Raw genomic sequence first — 24,011 nt, 5'->3', positions numbered from 1 at the left:
AACAGCATACCATGTAGAGGGTAAAAAGACACTAAAGAAGATAGACTAAAACCTTCCTTTTTTCCACTGGAGCTTTAAAGAAAAAAAGTCAGAGCTTTATAATCATTTATAGAACAAAGACCAGCAGGAATGTAGAAGTGTAAACACAGAAAGGAGCTAGCAAGTTTAGCCTCCTAAGGGTTTTTTTTTTTTCTTTTAGAGAAACATACGAAACAATTCCTGATTTATAGCAATTCATAAAGTATGAATGAACCTGACGTGCAGGTTAATGAAGGCCCTAGCAAGCTATAAAAGCTGTGTCTATAAAGAAATGAGACTGTTTTTTATGCAGCTTGTCAGTCTGAGCACATTTTAATACACATTTCAAATTCTGAACACAGAAAACTGATCACATAATTTACACGACTTTGTGTTTTTTGCTTGCTGTTTGTTTTTTTGTTTTGTTTTGTTTTGTTTTTTTTATTTTTGCTAACCAGGCTATTAGAAATATAGTGGCTCTGAGTGTTGTATATAAGTGACAAATCACTGAATTCTATTACTGAAATCAATCATGCACTGTATGTTAACTAAATAAAATTTAAATACAATTTAAAAAAAGATAAAATACAACCATAAAAAAAGATATATAGTTACTTTATATATAAAATCCAAAATCTGTACACATAACCTAATATATGATCCAATAGAAGAACAAAGTATTTAGATTCATCACCTTCCTGGACAAAGCCTTAGCAACAAAATAGGATAACCTCTTTTTGAAAGCCACTCTGATATTTGAAGTAACCTACCTAAGGACATCTTGTCACTTTGCCATAATATAATGTTGTCATAAAATTGAATTTTAATTACTGAATTCTAGAATGGTACACCTCACTTACCTAGTATAGTGGGTTGCATATCCACAAGAATGTTTTTATTTTAATATATTTTAATAAATTATTTTAATTTATTTAAATTTATATTTTTTAATAAAAAATTTTATTTTCCTGTTACCATAGAAAAAATAGTCTCTACAAGTGGTAAACTTCAATTTCTCTATTTAGTCACATTATGTATGGCAGAACTGGCATGGCTTCCAGAGTGAATGTGAAGTTAAAACACTTGGAATCATTGAGTTTTCTATACATACAACTATTCCAAAGGACCAAGAAATAGAGGAATGGAGAACCCAATTTGAGAACACATTTTCCACTTTCTGTTCCAGGAAGACAAGATGGCTGGCCTTTCTATATGTAGCTTGGTATCTAATGATAAATGAGTATTTATTATGTGCTTTGGTATGTGTGTGTTTTCTGGAGTTGACGTCTTTATCTTATTCCAAGCACCAAGTGTATGCTTATGATGCTCTCCTGGTCTAGAATGTGATTCCTCCTTTCCTCTTCCTATTTTTTTTTTTTTAATTTTTTTTCAACGTTTTTTAAATTTATTTTTGGGACAGAGAGAGACAGAGCATGAACGGGGGAGGGGCAGAGAGAGAGGGAGACACAGAATCGGAAACAGGCTCTGAGCCATCAGCCCAGAGCCTGACGCGGGGCTCGAACTCACGGACCGCGAGATCGTGACCTGGCTGAAGCCGGACGCTTAACCGACTGCGCCACCCAGGCGCCCCTCCTCTTCCTATTTTTAATCCTACAGTCTTCCTTCAAAAATTGACTTTATTTAGTTTTCCTTGCAAAGTCTTTTTTGACTACTCCTCTCTGCACTCATTTGATTCTTTACACAATCTTTTATATTCTTAGAGATCCTAAAAAATCACTGAGCTTTAATTTTTTTGATGTTTATCTTATTTTTTAGAGAGAGAGAGAGAGAGAGAGAGAGAGAGAGAGAGAGAGAGAGGAAGAGGTAGAGAGGAATAGAGAGACACAGATATGAAGCAGGCTCCAGGCTCTGAACTGTCAGTGCAGAGCCTGATGTGGAGCTTGAACTCATGGACCACAAGATCATGACCTGAGCAGAAGTCGGATGCTTAACCAACTGAGCCACCCAGGTGCCCCCAAAATTGCTAAGGTTTTAAAGGTCTTTTAATGATTTCAGGAGTCTTAGTTTGACCTCTCTAATTATACTATGAGCTAATTGAAAGCAAAGAACAGATTTTTACCACTTCAGATATGCCCCTTTTCTTGTTTAGCTTATTCAGGTTATTCATTTTAAAAAATGACACCACCTGATTGTGACATTTATATGAGCACATTGCAGAGATTTGGAAAGCTGTAAGAAAGCATAACAAAGGAAGTAAAATCCTACTAATATGTCATAACCATGATTAAAGATACTCATACTTATTCTTCCAATCTTATTCTTTCATACATACAAAGAGAGTTAAATAAGTAAGGGTCATGTTGTATATGTAGTTTGTTATTCTGTTTTGGCAACATTTATATTCCCTTGTTTGATGAAATATCCTTTTAACAGATGATTTTTATGACTGTATAGTATTCCATCTTAAGACTATATGTTTTACTATAAAAATTAAACAACACATGCTGATCGACTCTGCATTGAGAATAAAATACAATGGTCTGCACTTTCCTTCATCCATCCTGAATTTGAGGTATTAGGATAAAAGTCAAGAAATGAGATGATATAATGGACATAAAAAGAGTTAACTGTCTGAAAACGTATTATGATATATGACTACATTGCAGAGATAACAGATGTATTTCTACATTGCCTATTACTGATTTTTATTTATGCTAATTTTCATTATATTACCATAGAAGTTATAGCAGTTGTTATAAGACTTCTCAATTTTAGAGAAAACTAAAAAATAAAGTAAGGCTATGTTAAATAATTTGATCCTTGGATTCGTCTTATTTTGTACACTAATAAAACCTACATGGGACGAGTTGATACATTTTCTTTCAAGAGGGAAAAGTCTCTGGAAAAAAACTTATCCCATAATTTTATATATAGACTCTTAAAAGATAAAACAGCTTCACAAAAGGCAAAGGATTAACAATCTGTTAGCTTTGAATCCTATCTCTCCCTGTCTCTTGCTCACTAGAGGCTCAACCCAATCATGAGGGCTGATTCTATTACCCAGGGGTTATGGAGTAAGAGACACTAGAAGAGGCTATGGGACCAGGATGAGTATTTCTTCTGTCTCACAATTGTCATACTCTGACCCTAGCATTCTGGTCATCTAACAGGTGGTCGTCAGTATTCTGCCATTGCTGCTGAGGCTTTGTTTACTTCAAGACAGATCAGCTCATAACTTAGTTTCATTCCTGATCAAACCAGCAACCCAATTCACTACCCTTGAAACCTAGTATTCTCATTCTTATGACCCTTTACCTGCTGCATAAATATTTACTATAGCCAGGGTCTCCTGCTCAGAAAGTTACCTGGATCTTCTATTCAGTATAGACACTTTCCAAACAAGTACCCACATCCCAAATCCCTTTGGATACACAGAATCCTTCTTTGACTTTTATATCTAAAATAGTCCCTCCATTCCGCAAGTCAATTACCTCTCCCCCAGACATATTCTATATAGTTGTTCTATTTCCTGTATACATAGAACTTAACACTCAGGTATCACCTCACGCCAGTCAGAGTGGCCAAAATGAACAAATCAGGAGACCCTAGATGCTGGAGAGGATGTGGAGAAACGGGAACCCTCTTGCACTGTTGGTGGGAATGCAAATTGGTGCAGCCGCTCTGGAAAGCAGTGTGGAGGTTCCTCAGAAAATTAAAAATAGACCTACCCTATGACCCAGCAATAGCACTGCTAGGAATTTATCCAAGGGACACAGGAGTACTGATGCATAGGGGCACTTGTACCCCAATGTTCATAGCAGCACTCTCAACAATAGCCAAATTATGGAAAGAGCCTAAATGTCCATCAACTGACGAATGGATAAAGAAATTGTGGTTTATATACACTATGGAATACTACGTGGCAATGAGAAAAAATGAAATATGGCCTTTTGTAGCAACGTGGATGGAACTGGAGAGTGTGATGCTAAGTGAAATAAGCCATACAGAGAAAGACAGATACCATATGGTTTCACTCTTATGTGGATCCTGAGAAACTTAACAGGAACCCATGGGGGAGGGGAAGGAAAAAAAAAAAAAAGAGGTTAGAGTGGGAGAGAGCCAAAGCATAAGAGACTGTTGAGAACTGAGAGCAAACTGAGGGTTGATGGGGGGTGGGAGGGAGGAGAGGGTGGGTGATGGGTATTGAGGAGGGCACCTTTTGGGATGAGCACTGGGTGTTGTATGGAAACTAATTTGACAATAAATTTAATATATAAATAAAAAAAAAAAGAACTTAACACTACCTGAAATTATTTACATACAAGTTTGCTATGCTCCCAATAAAAAATGGATGAAAGAATGATTTGTATTGTTAGAACTTTCACTCCAGCATCCATGTCTTTACATTCCTATCATAATTGACACCGAGGTTGTTGCCATGTCTAAAATGTGTCTTTCGATGTGCCCTATATCTGGTCATTGGCCTCCATTAGGTATCAGGCACCAAGGTATAAATTATTTTAAGAATATAACTTCACAGTGTCAAATAAAGAAGGAGTACATGCATACACACACACGTGTCATCTCATGCCATTAATATATATTAATGTATATCAAAATATGTAGTATAAGTTAGTGCCTATTGTTTTGGATTTATGATATGTAGTATCCACATAAAAATATGAAAACATACTCATAAGTATTCTATTGACTTTGGATCTAGTAAATGAAAATATATAAACATTACGAGCATAATTAAGAGCATAAACTTAATAGTTAATAGAAAGTTCCTTTATGTCTCAGGCAAGATTAGTCTTCTCTCTATATTTTCCACAATGGTTTCAAAAGAAATGCATCCAGATTTTAAGAAATGATCTCTCTCATGGGGCGCCTGGGTGGCTCAGTCGGTTAAGCGGCTGACTTCGGCTCAGGTCATGATCTCGCCGTCCGTGAGTTCAAGCCCCACGTTGGGCTCTGTGCTGACAGCTCAGAGCCTGGAGCCTGTTTCAGATTCTGTGTCTCCCTCTCTCTGACCCTCCCCCGTTCATGCTTTGTCTCTGTCTCAAAAATAAATAAACGTTAAAAAAAATTAAAAAGAAAGAAATGATCTCTCTTCTTAAATGCTAACCTAAGCACAAAAATAAAAATAAAAATTTGTTTGAAAATTGAAAAAATTATTAAACTTTAAGAAAATCTTTATTCTCTTCAGTTTTTCATTATTTCTCTTTGTGGAAATAAAAAGGAGTCAACACACTTAAAAGAAACAATGATAAAAACACGGATGCAGACTTTCAGTTGTAAGGGATGAGTTATATAATTTAGATTCAATAAACCACTAGAAGTATAGTTGGTAATGGTCTTGAGATACTCATTTTTCAGTAAATGCTGATCTTGTGCTATCAAGACATTTTTAACCAATTAGTTTGCTCAATTGACTAAGAATCTCCTACCTCATTTACTTGAATAAAGATGTAGAGAACTTCAGCAAGATATAATGATTTCATAATGGCATACAGACAAGGCAGAAACAATCCTTAATAGAAAATAACTTATACAAAGCATTATGACACCTAGCAAAATTAGCATAGCTATTTCCCCAATTTAAAGGCAAGGCTATTGGAATTTTCAATTTATTTGAATACTTTAGTAAAGAATCAGGAATCAAATATCAAAAATTTCATTGAAAAATTAGGTGGAAAAAAAGCCTCCTGCTTTATTTCTTTTTTTTTTTAAAGAATGTTTTTTGTATTAAAATGCATTGCTTTTTTATTAAATAAATATGCATTCTTAAATAATGTTAAAAATATTTAGGAAATGATTATTATTTCATTATTAATTATGAAGTTAACTAGTTAGCAGGTGAAGTGTTAAAGAATTTGTGGGATTTAAAAAAACTAAAAAAAAAAAAAAAAAAGCCAAAATATATAGTAAAGCCTATACGGATTTAATTATAATGTCCTTGAAAGAGTAGTCTTTAAAAGTGTTTTTTTCTTTTTTCTTTTCTTTTTTTAATAGTACAATTGAGGGCTTTGTGTGCTCAAAAGCATAACAAATAGTTTGGGGAATATATCTTCCAGGATCAACAACACAATTTCCTGAAGACTCTCAATAACCTTATTTACTTGTAAGGCATTTTTTTTTGCCACATGATAAAATCAAATGATCTGTTGTTAAGAATTCTAGTGTGTCTTTTAAGTAAATATGAAAAAATAAAATTGAAGTTTTTTTTAGTGGGAGGAATATTATTATGAATAAATTCTCACAGCTGCTCATCTCTTAGATCTATGATCCAAAGACAGAAAAATAGGTGACAACAGCATTGCTACTGAATTTGGGCTTTCAAAACAAAAAAATATATACCGAGGTCTTTGAACAAGACAGATAACTTTATTTGAAATAGAAGAGACATATTTGGCCCAGGCACCCTGTCTCTTGAAACTTGGTCTCCATGTTTGACTAACAGCCTCTCCTACAATTGTCTCTGCCTCCTTCAGATTTCCCAAGATGAAAATAAGAAGGATTTATCTGTATCTTTAAATACACTAAATTAGGGGTGCCTGGGCAGCTCAGTCGGTGAAGCTTCCAACTTCAGCTCCAACTTGCTGTTTGTGGGTTCAAACCCCATATTGGGCTCTGAGCTGAAACTGCAGAGCCTGCTTGGAATTGTCTCTCTCACCTTTTCTCTCTCTGCCCCTCCCCACTTCTGTGCACACACTCTCTCCCCCAAAAATAAATAAACAAATAAAAGTAATGGCCTCAACATTACTTCTAAAAATAATAATAAAGAAATAAATACACTAAATTATTTTCTAACACATCTTAACTCTTTGAAATCCTACTAAAAAAAGTTAAAAAAATGAATTTCTTGTCTCAAAAATGAAAGATGAATAGATAAAGGCTCAAGCAGCAAGAGTTACAGTGAGTCAAGAGCTACCTAGGCTTATTTTGCTACTCAGCTCCTTTTCCGATACAAGTTCTTTCTATATCTGACACTATCTGAGAACTCTCTAGAAAAAAGAAAAAAAAAAAAGTATAACTTTTTGGGTGTTACCACAGAAGTTTCTTGAGTTTTCACATTTCTGTTTCTCAATACCTGGGAAAATAAAAAACTAGAATCCTTAACTTAAAGCATCTTTTAGCTACATTTGTAACAAAAATGAAATGTTTAAGAAATGAATTATACCAAAATCCAGAACACTGACAATACTAAATGCTTGTGAGGATGAGGAGTAACAGAAACACTTAGGCATTGTTGGCAGGAATGCACAATAATATAGCCACTTTGCAAGACAGTTTGGCAATTTCTTATAAAACTAAACATACTCTTGCCAAATAACAATATGTTCCCTCATATTTACCCAAAGGCATTGAAAACTTACGTCCTCATAAAAACTTGCATACAGCTTTATCCATAATTGTCAAAACTTGGAAGTGACCTAGAAATCCCTTAGTAAGTGAGTGGACATATGAACTGTGGTATATCCAAACATTGGAATAATATTTAGTGCTAAAAAATAAGCTATCAAGCCATTAAAAGGCCTAGAGGGAACTTAAATGAATATTACTAAGTGAAAGAAGCTAGTATGAAAGGGTTACATACTGCATGATTCCAACTATATGACATTCTGGAAAAGATAAAACTAGGGAGACAGTAAAAAAATATCAGTAGTTGCCGCAGGTTAGGTGAGAGAGGGATGAATAGACTGAGCACACAGGATTTTTAGGGTAATGAAGATATTCTGTTTGATACTTTAATGATCGATATATGTCATTATATATTATTCAAACGCATAGAATATAACAAAACCAAGAATGAGCCCGAATGTAAACTATGGACTTAGAGTGGTAATGATTTATCAGTGTAAGTTCAACAATTGTAATAAATGTAAAATCTCTGTACTTTCTGTTTAGTTTTGCTGTGAACCTAAAAATGCTCTAAAAATAAGCTCTATTAAAGAGAAAAACAAACAAAATTAAATATATATATTTTTATATATATTATAAATATATATTTATATATTATATATATTTTATATATATTATAAATATATATTATTATTATATATTTATTTATATATTATATATTTATTTATTATATATATTTAATATATATTAGTATATTTTATATATATTATAAATATATATATATATACACACACACACAATGTTATCTCAGTAAGTTATACTTCAAAATGTAATGTTTTGAGCAAAGGATATAAATTTGAAACCTATTTCATTAATGAAAATAGATAATCTTGGAATAATTGAGACTTCAAACCACTAAAAACTACTATAGATAATAAATGTATATATTTCAATTTGTCCAAAAATTTATAAAACATGTATATTAATAAAGGTTTACCTATCTTGTCTCTGTATATGAAATTGAACACATGTATGTGTGATTCTATAAAACCTCATTACAAATACAATGTAAAGATATCAGTGAGCTTACAAAATATTTCAGAACCATAAGCTCAGATTCTATAAATTGGGGAAAGTAACACCATATAGAATGAACTCCCCCCAGCTTTGTTATTATTTTTTAAACTGAAGTACAACAAAAGCAACTTGTATTAGTTTCACGTGTAGAATATAATTCAACAATTTCATAGCATTTCTCAGTGCCCATCATGATAACTGTACTTTTAATCTCCTTTACCTATTTCACCCATCCTGCCATCTACCTCAAAGTAACACCTTAAAGAGTGAAATTTCTTTTCTAGAACAATGTTTGTAAAAGTTTGTAAATTATATAATGATATAAGCAATTATATAATGATATAAGCAACCTAAGGCTGTATACTATGCAATTACTATTATATTTATCAGTATAAGTAAGATAGAATTCCTTACCAAGGATGAATTCCAACTGTGGTTCATTTGGAGTCTTCTGAATACCTATCAATAATGGGTACGAATTCAGATTAAAGATATTTAACTCATTATCAAAGATATATAAATACATATTACAGTGCTCCACCCTACCCAGGATGTATAAATATATTATTTGGCAGAACAAATTAACTCAGTTAATTGTCCAGACTGATAAGCGATCAGTTCTCAGGACAGGGCATAATATTTGTAGCAGAACTAAATGTGACTAAAGGCTTGGCTGATCTCCTTAGCTCTAAGGCTCTAAAGAAACTCAAAAAATATTGTTTTTGTAAGCTTTGCAATTTAAAATGTATTTTTTCATTGTTAGTTTCTTTTAGATGAATGTAGACAGAGGCAAAACTTTCAAAAAAGATGACCTCACCCAAGTACTCTCCTATATAGATTTTTCTTTCAAACCATTCCAGCCTGCTGTAAAGAGTAAGTTATTAATTAAAGAGATATCTCTTGTAAGGTTATGAAGGACAGTATGGTGGTGGTTATTCTGTCAACTTACAGATAGCTCAAATCAATGTCCTGATAAATGTTTCTATTCCTTTTTATCATGATTTTTAAGAAATCTAACAACATGGCTTAGAATGAAGTGGAGGGAATGTCTGAGAACAAAAGTAAGGAAATGGGAACATGTAAGGGTTAGAAGGCAGCGAGATCCGACTGTAAGGTGATAATGTGGTATAATGTGATAACATGGATACCTGACGACCACGCACAGCTCGGGGTCTTTTTAAACAAGACTGGATGAGGACTTGGATACCACTTATTACAACTCATGGGTGGCCAAAGAAGTGAAACTAAAATTAATGAAAAAGTAAACTATTTGGTAATAAATGTAAGAATCATTTTCTTATTTATTTCTAAATCGAAATAAATGTAAAATCATTTTCTTATTTCTACTGGTGCATTTACCAAATACAATTTAAATTTACTAATATTGGATCACTAATATATTGTTAGTACCATTTCTTTGTATAAAATCTATTTGTTTTTTATTTACAGGGCTAACTTTTTTCTTCTTTTTTTTTGCTTAGTAGCCATTTATTTTTTCTCCTGTTGACATTTCACAATACTATGATTAAAAATATCAGACTTTCCAGAGAGATGAGACTTGTAATCATTGGGTAGATCTCTGTTCATTTCAAATAATGTAGATTTTTTTAAAGACTATTAGTAACTGCTGTAAGCTTTGACAAACAAATTTCTAGAAAACATATTCAACCAATACTGTTTTCTTTAGATTATTTTTTATGTTTTTAAATGTTTATTATTCATTTTTGAGAGAAAGCATGTATGCACACATGTCCACCAGTGGGGGAGGAGCAGAGAAAGAGAGGGAAAGAAAGAACCCCAGGCTGGCTTCACTCTGTCAGCACGGAGCCCAATGTGGAGATCGAACATATGAAACTTGAGATCATGACCTCAGCCAAAAACCAAGAGTTGGACGCTTAACTGACTGAGACACCCAAGCTACCCTTTAAAGTTTATTTTTATGGTGTAAATTAAATACTCTCATTTAATTTGACATATATTTGAAAGCGATAAATAAATGGCCAACAGGACTCTTGAAAAGAAAAGGCACAATTCATGCTAAACAATAAAACCTAAACTCTACAATTTGAAGCATAATAGAAAACATACAATTCTTCCAATGATTTTAATGACTTGAATAGCACAAATAACAACTGTAATGTCTAAATGCAAATCTTGGCCACATCTCCATGTTTGCTCTACTTATGTGACTTAGTGTTCTTGAGTATAGCAGTGACAATCTACCTGTCTAGGGTAACCATTATGTCCTAATGCTTTCAACTTAAATGACTTTGATTTTAAAGAGAACATTTCTATATTCTAAAAAATAATTCCACATGAGATTACATAAATGCTAAAGAGGAGGTGTACTTAAAAAGTATTTATTAGTGTCTTAAAAAAAGTATTTATTAGTGTCTTAATATACATTCAATAACTTTGATGCTACTATTTGATATTTCATAGACTATATTTCATAGTCCATTTCATAGACTATCATCTGTCTCACTCAAGATAAAAGATCAGAATCACATCACAGACTCACTAGGACAAAATAAATGGTGCAAACAAAAAAATAGTTAATTTCATGACATTTGTTAGAACCCAGGTTTCTGTGAATACATATGAATGTATGCTTAGTTGACTCAATTTACATTTTCAGAGAATTACAGAGAGGGGAACACATATACTTACTTGTGAACTGGAAGTCCCCAGTATCATTTGCCTGGGGTGTGGGAAGAAAGTGCTGGCCTTCTTCTGATGCTCCTTCCTCTTTGATTTCCATGATCAACCTTCACAGTTGTTTAGTCTTCTAAATTTTCACGTCCAAATGTCACTGCCAGTGATTCCTGGTTTAATATAGATGTATCTTCACACTAAAGGCCCAATATCTTCTGAAATTCTGCATTTAGGAAACAGCAACAGCAAAAATCTTAGTTACTTCAGAGTTTAGTATAAAGCTAAGAATTGAAGGTAGGTAGAAACTACAGCTTCCTGCCTATCTCACCTTTATTTTCAAGATCTATCCACCTAATTTATGCCTCATGAACTCTAAGTTAAGTGGGTATTCTCTATGCAATTATTTTATGTTCATAAGAGAGATTTCTAAATCCTGAAATGTGTATTCTTCTCTTCTAGGTCATTCTGTAAAACAGTAGATAGCAATAGGGGCTGCTGCTAACCTAATATTCATCTAATTTAGCAGCAAGAGCAGATAGCATCTTGTCAGGGCATTAGCATGTTTTGCCAAGGTGAATATTACTATCATTCCTTCCATTAGATCTACCCTTTACGCTCATCTCTCCATCCACCCTTGTTAGAACATTATTCATGAGCACGTAAAGACAATTTGGCATGGCACTCTTCTTCCAATATGAGCCAAGAGCCAACAAGTAGTACAAGGGAGTTTCTAACCTCATCATTACCCATGGAGTCTTGCTTCTCTGCCTGATAAAGTTTTAATTGGTTAATGATCAGGCTCTATGGTGAAAAGAATGAATAATAACTCTACAAAGCTAAAGCTCAAGGGGAAATGAAAGTAACAACAAAATCATGAAAATCAACATGGGGGAAAGAAAGCTTTTCCAAGAATTTAATACCCTATTATGCAAATAGCCACAAATAGTTTCAAATTCATTCTGATATTTAGCCTGATATACATGACCAAGAATGAATTAGGGAAAAAAAATCAATGTTGTTTTAAATCAAGTTACCACCTGAATTAAAATGTATAAAAAATCTTTAAATGTCTGTCCAATGTTGTTTAAAGCGATAGTGGCAATCAAGTTAGGTTTAGAATAATGATTTAGTCTCCAACTTCACAAATCCACAGCCTTAGTCTTTGTTGTTTTAACAAAGCAGTTTCATTTGTAATTCAGCTCTGGTTTTTAAAGATCATCTGGTAAAAATTAAATTCTGAAAGCATCTTGAATCTTTAAAAAATATTCTAATAAAGTTGTATATAAGTACGCATTAGTTCTTCAGGATACAACCAGGAATGAAGGCCAGGAGTAAAGGGCAATTGCACTATAAATTAGACCAAATTCTTCAAGTTAAAAATTGTATTTTGAATTAAGATAATGCTTTCTATTTTTTTAACTATTTAAATTTAGATGTGTCTTCTGATAAGGACAGACATATTCATTCGACCACATTCTATCATGAACCTATGACAATTTCATTAGCATGAGTGGGGTCATATCTGTGGAAGACTACCATGCATGTGGGACTTGGGTACAAGAACTTTGTCAACTTAACTGTACTTATTCACCAAAAACTCAACCTCTAATCTTGATCAGCTGTCGTAAAAATTAAAGGAGGCCTAAATAAGCAATATGGATAAATCTTAACAAACCAACAACTCAGCACACTAACAGTGAATAATTAATAAAATAAATGTCAACTCTGAGTGTGGGTGAATGTGTACCTTTGGGTGAGTGGAGAAGACTGAAGAGGCCTATAAACATTACTAATATGGTCCCATTTTAGGCATATCACCCATTCAAAACTTAAAAATAAATTCAATTTCAAGAGAATAAAGTCAAATACATAAGACAAAGATCATATAACAACCTCTTATGACTCTATTCATTTTTATTCTATCTTGTTTCATTTGAGGAGAAATTTCAGATTTGATACCTATTAACAAGGCATATGCCTCAGAAGGAATCAGTTATGTTAATAGAAAAGCTCTAGAAAACCACTACATTTTCTAGCTGGTAAATACAGCATTTACCTATGGTTATGGTTAAATATAGTAGTTCCTTTTCTGTGTCTATTGGAAATTTTTTGGTTTGGAGATCATGCACAAGAATAGTTTAAATTTTTACATACCACAAATATATTTTAAAAAGTCAGCTAGAGATACTAAACCTAATTCTCAGAGCAGAAAGAAGTGACATTAAATGTACCTATTGTAAGAGAGTGACATAACTATATTTGATTTTTAGAAAGTTTACTGGGTGTCAAAGTAGAGAACATACTAGAAGTTGACAACTTAATAAGGAAACTAACTTGTTTAGAGGTTATTTTAATATTCAAGGAAAATAAAATAATAAAGAGGATCTAAGTCAAAACAGAAGCAGATGACTAGAGAAGAGAATCTGGATTCCAAAACAAGTTATTAAATGGAATAAAGGGCCATTTATTAAATGCAGTTACCTAGACTTAATGATGGAATTAGCTACAATTTAGAATTGAGATAATGGAAGTCAGGAATTTCAGGTGAAAGTCAGTAAATATGGACCACTAAACTATCTGGAATATAAAGAAAGAGTGATTTTAGTCAAGGATGATGAGTTTAGTTCTAACCATGTTGTTTTTGAAATGTCTTCAAATATTCAGAAACAGTTAAACACATGGGTCTAGATTTCAGGAGAGATACTAAGGCTGGAAAAGTATTTTTTTGTAAATTATTGTCTAATGGTTGAAGTCAGTCAAATGAAGTCATTGAAACCAAGTACATGTAGTGAAAAAAAAGGATGACTAAAGACTGAACTGTAAGGCACAAAACCATTCAGGGGAGCAAGAAGAGAATTTAGCTGGTAAAAGCACTGACAGTGATAGGAGGAGCAGCAGAGAAGAACAAGTGAGGGAACAATGTCATCACTCTACTTACTGGATGTTTCTCAAGTAAACAAGGTCATTAAGTTAAAAGATGACTTTACCAGGCTGAGTAGCTCCCACCCCTTTCCAACCAGGGAGCCTGTTTGAGAAATTGAGGCTAGCCTGCAGTGGTGCCCTCTCCTTCTGCCAAGGCAAGGGAGCTAAGAGTGTCCTCTGATGACAACTCCTGGGAGCTTTGAAGACTTGTGGTACTCAGCTCAGAGGCAGACAGAGATCACCCCCAGAACAAAGCCAGTACCACCTGTGGAGTGTTCCAGTGCTACACAGAAACAAGAGGATTAATTCATAGACAAGGCTGAGGGTAGCTCCAGTTCTTCTCCATCAGAAAGCCTGTTTTGGAAACTGAAAGTCCCTCCCTCTACTGCCTAGGCAAGGGAGCTGAGATATACTGAGGAGAGTGTTTTCCAGCTCCATCTCACCTGATGGGCTGGCAACCCCAGGAAGCTGAGAGGTGGGCAGGCAAATCTAGTGGCCATGTTTAATCAGGAAACTTAGAGTGGGGGTTGTCTTGAGTTAATACAACAAACAAAAAGCTTTATGGCTTTAGAGCAGCTTCTCCCACTGCTCCAGGGCAGAGAATCTAATTTGTAACCTCCTCATCCCTGAATACAACTTTCATCCTGCCCAACCAAGGAACCTAACCAGAGCATATAGAAAGCTGCATAGCCTATTCAACAGCCCTACATTCGTGGCATTGGCATTTGAACAGAGAGCACAGCCTGTGGCTCCCCACATCTGCAGAGCAAAACCAGTTACCTCACCCAACCAGGGAATTCGGTGCACACTCTGGTTTGATTAAAGTCACCAAATAACAAACTGTACAGGTCCTGAGTCCCATCCTACTGCTCTGCAAGGACAGGGAAATTAATTCATAGCTCTGTCTACTACCAAATACTGTACCCAGTCCTGATCATCTAGTAAGCCTCATCAGAGAATCTGGGCAAGCATAGAGCCCATCCTATAGCTTCACTAGGGTAGGGAACCAGGCCCATAAAACTATTTAACTGTTCTCAGCCAGTGGCACAACTCCCACTCCCTGCCATCCCTTTAGACCTGGAACAGCAACCTTGCTCAAAAATAGACCATAGTGACAGGCCCCACCTGCTCAAGGACATTATCAGATACACACCCAGAAACCCAAACCTAGATGCCTATTGAAGAGCTGTCTCTACCAAAGAAAACTTGTAGAAAAGGAAGCCATTACTCAAACAGGTAGAATTAATAAGGACACAAGGATACACACACACACACACACACACACACACACACACACACACACATCAGGCAAATATGACACCAAAGGAAATTAATAAAGTTCTAATAACTGACACTAAATATATGGAGATCTGTGAGCTGTCAAAGAATTCAGAATTATCTAAGGAAGTTTAGTGAATTACAAGAAAACAGACATATAACTAAATAAAATTAGGAAAACAATGCATGAACAAAACAAGAACTTTGATAAGGAAATAGAAACCATCAAAAAGCAATAAAATAGAAATCTAGAGTTGAAAAATATAATAACTGAACTGAAGAACTCAGTAGAGAGTTTTAAAAGAAGACTTCACCATTGGGGGGTGGGGAATCACTCACCTGAACAATAAGACATTGAAAATTACCGAGTCAGAGGAGGAAAAAGAAAAAAAAAAAAAAAGAATGAAAAAGGGTGAAGAAAGCTTGCAGAAATTATAATACAAAATGAAAAGAAACAATATTTGCATTATGAGAATGCCAGAAAGAAAAGAGAAAGAAAAACGGACAGAAAGTATATTTAAAGTAGCAAGGGTTGAAAAAAAAAAATCCCTGAACCTGGAGAGATAAATGGACACACAGATCCATGAGGCCCAAAAGATCCTAAAGAGCTGAATTTAAATAGGGCTACACTGAGATACTGACTATATAATTAAATAGTCAGAAGTGAAAAATAATGGAAGAATTTTAAGAGCAGCAAGAGAAAAGAGAGAAGTTACATACAAGGGAACCCCTAAAGACCATGAGCAGATTTCTCAACAGAAATTCTTCAGGCCAGGAGAGAATGTGATGATATATTCAAAATTTTGAGAGGAAATAATTGGTAACCAAGAATTCTCTACCTGGTGAAGTTGTCCTTCAGAAACAAAGGAAGGAAAATACTTTTTTTATTTTCAATTAAATTTTCAATCTTAAATTGAAGATTAGGGAGAAAAAGATATTGTTGGGGCAAGAAAAAAATCTAGATGATATAATCTGCTATAATGGGAGGAAGTTGGGGGTGAAGAGAAAATGAGATATGATCTGAAAAGCATTAACAGAAACATGAGGAGATTCTGCCCAATGGCCTTATTTTTATCCATTCAAGAAAAAAGTATATTTAAGAACAATGGAGTATAAAAGATTTATCAACCTGACTTCAAAAGCACAGTACATAAAGGAAATATTAATAAATTTGACTACACTAAAATAAAAAAAAATTCTGTAAGTACAAGATACCACAAAAACTGAGGTAACAAATTATACACTAGAAATATATTTGTAACAGAAATTTCAGCTCCAGTTTAGGATATACAAAAATGCAAAGACTGTTACTCCCACTATAAACTCAAGAAAATGCTGAATATATCAAACCATAAACATTTCTTTAACTAATCTGAGAACAGAAGTCTCAGAGGAACCAACTAGCCTGAAACCTAAGAAAAGGCAAATGCCTTCATGGAAAAGAGCTTCCCTCCACGGAAGGAAGAGATGTCAGGCCTCATATAAGCTGGTAATAATAATTCAGCCAAAAATATTCAATGACTTACTGAAGGTCAAGGGGGACTAATATGAAAGTACAGAGCTACTGAAAGCCATAAGCTCAAAAGTAGGCTGCATTCGCTAACAGACTTTTCTTCATCCTCACAGAGGCTCATGAGGAAGATTGGGAAGAAAGTGGGAATCTGGAGAAAGTGTCCTTTGGTGATTCAACTCTATGGGAGGGGAGTAGCCATCACTAAAGACACACCACTTGGATCCTCTTCCCTATAGAACAAAAACTGCAGACTCTATTGCCTTCAGGGCATAGATGGAGACTCATTGCAACTAGAAGATAGAAATAAGAGAGGTAGAGAGAAGTTTCCTGGGATCAGATCATTAGAGATTCTCTGATCCTCTATTGCTAAGAGAAAGACAGGACCACTGAAAAGCCTCATCCTCAAGACCCAAGAATATAGATTTTGCCTAAGATCGAGGTTAAAAATAGGACAACAGAAAATGTCTCTACTCCTACCAGTCCAGTAAACAGTAGGAAACTACTAACAGCAGCCTACCACTGGAGGAGGCAAAAAACATGAACACTAAACCTCTCTTTGGTAGAAGCTCCCCAAAAAAGCCTTAAGTGGAGAGTAGAGAACAGTCTCCAGACACCCAAACCCCACTATGAGTAGAAAGGAATGTTAGAGTTATTTGAAACTGGTGATGCACTCAAGGCAGCCAGAGTAACAACAAAACTCAAACCCAGATCTGTTACTGACTAGATTGACTCAATTTAAAGGTGTAGTAGGAAAAGAGGAATGCCCACTCCGAGGCATAGGTACTATTTTTTTTATATTTTACTATCCTACACACTACACAAAGAAGATGAAGACTAAGATGAACAGTCAAGAGAAAAGAGGGGAAAAAAGCAGTTAAGAGAACCAGGTTAATATAAGACCCAAATGTTGGACCTGTTAGAAACAGAATATACTTAAGACTCTAATGGAAAATGTGGATGACTTGCATGACCAGATGGAGATTTTTAGCAGAGATAGAAACTATTGGAAATGACCAAATACAAATCCTAGGAATGTAAAACACAGTAAGAGAGGAAGAATGTCTTTGACAAGATCATTAATAGTTATGATACCATCAATGAAGTAATCAGTGAACTTGAAGATTAGCTAATAGAAATTACCCAAACTGAAACACAAAGAAAAAAAGAAAAAAAAGACACAAAGAAAAATTAAAATGCATACGAGAGCATTCAAAAGCTGTGACACAATACCAAATTAAATATATGTGTTATTTGAATCTCAGAAAAAATAAAAAGACAGAATAGATATTTGAAGAGATAATGGCCTAAGATTTTCCAAAAATATTAAATTTCAAAACACCAATCCAAGAAGCTCAGAAAACACCAGAGAAATGACATGTACACAAATATACCCATAAACAAACAAGCAGATCAAACAAACGATAAACTTCTATGTATATCACAGTCAGGCTTTTGAAACACGAAGATAAGGAGAAAAAATTTAAGGTGACCAAAGCAAAAAAAAAAAAAAAAAAAAAAAGCAAATTACATATAGAGTAACAAAAGTAAGAAAATATTTTGGACTTCTTGTTTAAAAGTATGTAAGTGACATCTTTAAAGCACTGAAATAAGAAAAACATCAACCCAGGATTTTATACAAAGTAGAAATAACTTGTAAAAATTAAGAGACACAAAGACTTTTATCCAGACAAATAAAAACTGACAAATTCATTATCAGCAGATTTGCACTGCAAGAAATATTAAAGGAAGTTTTTCAAGTATGACATAACAGAGAGATACTTGAATCCACAAAAGAAATGGAGAATGCTATAAGCGATATAAAAGAAAGTAAATATTAATTTAATCTTTTCTTGTTTTTAGTGACTATAAAAGATAATTGCCTAAGACAGGGTTTGGCACACTTCTATTAAAGACAGATAGTAAATATTTTAGGCTTTTTGGACTATACGGTTTCTGTCACAACCATTCAACTCTGCTGTGGCAGTGTAAAAGCAACCATTGGCAATACATAAACAAATAGGCATGGTTGTGTTACAATAATATTCTATTTGTAAAACTAATTAATATTCAGGATTTGGCCTGAAGGCCAGAGTTTGCCAACCACTGGCCTAAAGTAAAAATAGTAGTGATGTATTATATACTGATAGCATATATAAAAGTGTAACATATAACATCAATAGCAAGAAGGGTGACAGGGATGAATGGGGAGTTATTGTTGTCTAGTTCTTACACTAAAAGTATAGTATACAATTATATCACTAAAATACTTGAAGGTAGATTGTAATTAAAATGTTTATGACAATCTGGGGAGTAATTACTAATAACTTCTAAAAATAAGTATAAATAATAACCCAATAGTGAAGGTAAAATGGAATAACAAAACATACAAAATAAATTTTAAAGCAGAGGAAAAGAACAAGACAGATGGAATATATAGAAGACAAGTAGCAAAATGTTTTTAATCCAACCATGTCAATAATCACATTAAATGCAAGCTACACACACACACACACACACACACACACACACACCAATTAAAAGACAGAGAAGATTATCAGCTTGAAAGACCTGACTATATGCTTCATAGTTATAATGAAATATAATGACATTGTTAAGTTAAAAGTAAAAAGACTGAAAAGACTGAAACAATTATATCATGGAAACACTAATCAAAGGAAAATTGCAGTGACTATTGATATCAGATAAAATAGATTTCATATAACACACATTAGTATTATATAAGGATAAAATTGTAATTCACCAAGAAAATGTAACTATCCTGAAGGTAAATGGGCCTAACAATAGAGCTTTATAATACATGAAGCAAAAACTTAAAGAACTGAAAAAGAAACAGACAAATCCACAGTGATATACTTAGAGACCTCAACATTCCACTCTCTACAACAGATCAAACAAGTAGATAAAACATCAGAGAGGATACAGAATACTTAAATAACACTACTAACAACTTGACCTCATTGGTATTTATTAGACTTCATCCAACAACAGAATACATATTTTGTTTCAAAGTACACATGGAATGCTTACTAAGATTATATTCTTGGTTATAAAACAAACCTTAATAAACTAAAATAAAAATGTGTGTGTTTGTACATTTAAATCAGAATAAAATCACTATGCTACATATAAAAATGTGCTTAAAGGGAAAGTTATATTATTAAATGCTTATATTTAGAATACAAGTTCTCAAATCCATGATTTAAGCTGAAAAGCAATTCTACTTATAAGCTTCTATTTTAGAAAAATTATTGAAAATGCATACCAGAAGATAATGGAAGGAATGTTCATAATAAATCAGCTTCAATAAAAAAATATTGAAACAGGCTAAAGGCCTGTCACTAAGAAAGTAGACAAATATATTGTAGCCTATTCATTCTATATAAAATGAATCTTCATATATCAACATTGATTAACTTCATAAAGTACAGAGGAGAAAGAGTGAGGAGGGACAGGAAGACAGAGGGAGGGATATGATGGCACTTATAGAAAATTTAACAACATGTAAAATAGTACTCTAGTTCTATATTGCGTAGGTGTACATACATATGAAGTCCAACCACAGAGAAATGCATGATAAACACTTAAATCAGAATAATTATGATATTTGGGGAACAAGTGTGAGGGATGTGATCAGGAAGGGGAACCCAAAAAACTTCAAATGCACAGGGAAAGTTTTGTTTATTACACTGAGTAAGTACAAAATGTCTCTATATTTTTCATAATACCTTTGGTACATCCTAAACACTCATTATACATTTAATTAACTAAAAAGGCAAAGTCATGTGTTAAGAGAAAATGGGGAAGAAGTTGGGTAGGAGGCTGGAGAAGAAAAGTGGAGTTCTGAGCTAGCCTTTAAGAGTACCAGATGAGGGAACAAGTGGAGGCAGTTTCATGGGGCCAGCTGGGCCTGGAGACCACAGATTTATAGATATATGTGTGTGGCTTTCTTCAACAGTGCTCAGCAGTCTTGTGGAGAAGGATAGTTTCATTGACAGTGTAGGGGTTTTGCCTCCTGATGAAGTGAGAGAATAGTGAAGCTAAGACTGTAATAATACAAATATGTCCAAACATCTTTTTTAGGTTGTATTGGGAACTCATTAAAGGGGAAAGATGTAACATATTGGCAGATGAGAGAATAATTCAGTTCTGAGTAATGAGAAGTCCAAGGTATTGCCATGGGTATAAGTAGATGGCTGAAATGGCATGGTATTATTGGTCACTAGGGCTAGTAAGAAAAAGACACTGTGCATCAAGGATGTTCAATGGGTTATTCCCATGGAAACTGAAATCTCCCAGGAGGATAACAGGCAGGACGTGTTCTCATAGAAAAGTCTGAAGAAAGCAGAAGTTTCACCAATGAACATGACAAATAGGGGTGGAGGAGTGGTATAGCCAGACATCAGCAATCTTACATGAGGTCCTAACAGCTTAAGGGGACTCTTGCGACTACTAGGAAAATAGTAGCCCAGCCTTCAGTCCCTGTGGTTTGTGGCCTGTCTGTATTAGAGTAGGCAACTAGGAAGCAGAAAACCCCAGAAACCAAGTTTCCATTAAGACAAAAAGACACAGAAAACATTTTCTGAAGAGGTAGAAGGCTAAAGAAACTGTTTTCTATAGGAATAGAAGACCCTAAGGACATTATATAACATTTTTAAAAGTGAGAAGATCAGGGGAAGATTGAATCATTTGCCCATAGCAAAATGAGGATGACACAAGGGGCAAGGATACAGGACAGGGGGTGCTTGTGGTTTAGGTGCTATCCCAGGATGACAGGAATATAAGGCATCATATGATGGGCTGTGCCTGGGTTCTAACCAGAAGGGCATACCTCTGGTTAAAGAAATTCCCTAGCCTGTTCAGGCTGAGGTCTGGGCAGGGAGTGTTGGAGGCTCACTGATACTATGTACCTGTGGCTTTTGTTCAGCTTTCCAAACAGTGCTTTGATATAAGATGTTGAATAAATGATTAATTCCTATCCATTTCAAAAATAAACAGAATAGCAAGTCTCTATTAGGGTGATTGTATAGTCCTTCAGTAGCCAACCCACTAAACTTGTTCACTTCATGTCAGTATCCTGAAACTTCTAACACCAGGACATTCTGATAAACCAGATATAATTCACAATGCCAAATCACTTGAAAACCGTCTAAAACCCTGCAATTTACAAGAGGGAATATGAATGGACAGGGCTTGTAAGGATCAGCCAAATGCTATATAATGTCAAGAAGACATAAAACCAGGAATATTATTTACCTCTGCCTTCTCTGTTTCTTTTTCCTCATGGCAAATGTCAGGGTACTTTGAAAGCTGCCATCTTCATAGGATAATTATATTCAAAGTTCTGCAACTAGGCCCCTATTCTCAGTAACAGGGATTTATTCTTATTTATATCATTGGAAAGTAATAGAAGAATTAAAAAAAAGTTTCAGGAAAAAGATTCTTTTTGAGGAAAATGGCATAAATTCGCAAATTTGATATTTTACCTGAAAAAAAAAAAATCAGGCATGTATTTAAGGTCAAGACCTTCCTTGCCTCTCATGAGGCCCCTGACCAGGCAGAGCATAAGTCCTGACAGAGCAATGAATTAAGATTCTAGGGCAACATTTCTGCCCAAGAAACCAACTGTGTCAGGAGACAATTGAATTCTTTAAATTGTCAGTATGGTTTTGCTACCAATATTAAATTCAATGTGAGCCCCTTTGTCACAAGAAGAATAAGGATGAGAGTTGTCAAGGCTCCAGATTGATCAAAAGCCCAGCTTCCAGGCTTTAACACAAGGAAGCAGCACTGACATGAGACAGACCGAAGACCCATGGATTTAGCAAGACCAAACAGCAACAGTCTTTTAAGGCTTTGCCACTCAAAACACTATCCCTAGACCAGCAGTATGAGTTGCCTGGAAGCCTGTTAGAAATGCAAAACCTTGAGCCAGACCCCAGATCTTCTAAATTAGAAACTGCATTATGGCATAGAGCATTTCTATCTACATTCAAGCATGAGAAGCACCATTTTAAGAATAGAAGCCCAGATTCCATTCCCATAAACTGGGAGAAGTGAATACGGATTCTGCCAAATAAAAAGCCAATATGGGCTAAAGGCCCATGTCACTTAATCAGACTTTCTAGACAGATGCCAAGAGCTGTTATGGATCCTGGCCTGGGCTTCAGTCTCTCTAGCCACTGACTTATGACCTACATATAGTACTCTCATTTCTACCCAGAATTTTATAATCTGGGTTGTCTGTCTGAGGCCCTTGACACCCACCTCCTTTTTACTCATCTATTTGTTGGCCTCTTTGTATTGAACTTTTTCCAGTGACTAACCCTAACCCAGATGTTATTCTTTCCTCATTCTTTCTTCCTTTTACTTTTGTATTCTCCAGACTTAGCTGTGCTGCCTGACTCTTGGCAGGGTCAGGCCCAACACACCTCTATTGAATACTTGGCTAAACAGACCCAGGTCACTGTATGCCACACTTTGGAGAATGTTGGAGGTTGGCCAGGACATGTATATGGCAGCTCATAATAAGAACTAGTGTCTTGATGTCATAAAAATCAGGATCATCTAGAGTCCAGCAACTTACTGAACACATCTGGACTGGGGTTTTAGAATACACAGTGGTTCAAACTATAGTGACACATGGAAACAGGAAGGAGGGGAAAGGGTGTAATAAAATATAAGTGACCGGCATGGTACTCTTCCTTTTCCTCCTTGTAAATACCAAACCAAAGGAGGTTCTACTAATATCCACTTCACGGAGTCTCTCCACCACTGCTTTTGAAATTCATTTTATCCAAAAGCAACCACAATTTTCTGAGTACTTATGTGACTTTTCTGAATATTATGTGCCATGTGCCATGTTCTGTATTATCACATCATATGCATAACATTAATCTTTATAACAAATTTAAGATGTAACTCCAGCTTTACAGGTGAAAAACTGAAGGTTAAAAAGTAATTTGTTCCACTTAGTAACTGGAGAGACAAGGAAGTTAATGTGAGTTTCCAATTCTTCTCTGTATTCTACCTGCTATCGCTTTTCAACTTTACCATGCAAAAATCTTCAAATGTTTATCATCTCTTAAAAAATATACTAGGGCAGATAGGTAGGGAGAAAGGAAGAAGGGCTAGGAAACATTTATTTTATTTATCTATTTATTGATATTATTTTCCTTCCTAAAAATAGAAATCTCTGGGAAAC

General features: G+C 34.6%; 1 protein-coding gene across 7 annotated transcripts in view; it reads right to left on the bottom strand.

Moving 5' to 3' along the window:
* The window catches only part of INPP4B (inositol polyphosphate-4-phosphatase type II B), a 789,997-nt gene that overhangs the window by 365,418 nt on the left and 400,568 nt on the right, over positions 1–24,011 (bottom strand). For all 7 annotated transcript variants that reach the window (XM_040473200.1, XM_040473128.1, XM_040473146.1 and 4 more), the window contains 2 exons: positions 11,092–11,299; positions 8,836–8,880 (listed from right to left, as the gene is read on the bottom strand). In XM_040473200.1, coding sequence (XP_040329134.1) covers positions 8,836–8,880; positions 11,092–11,182 — 136 coding nt within the window. In that variant the 5' untranslated portion in view covers positions 11,183–11,299. The remainder of the gene's footprint in view (positions 1–8,835; positions 8,881–11,091; positions 11,300–24,011) is intronic.

Source organism: Herpailurus yagouaroundi, unplaced genomic scaffold, assembly GCF_014898765.1.
Source record: "Herpailurus yagouaroundi ecotype Mexico unplaced genomic scaffold, PumYag 28, whole genome shotgun sequence".
In the NCBI taxonomy this organism is placed as follows: domain Eukaryota; kingdom Metazoa; phylum Chordata; class Mammalia; order Carnivora; family Felidae; genus Herpailurus; species Herpailurus yagouaroundi.
Note: the sequence above shows the minus strand (reverse complement) of the source record. Positions and strands in the feature narration are given on the sequence as shown.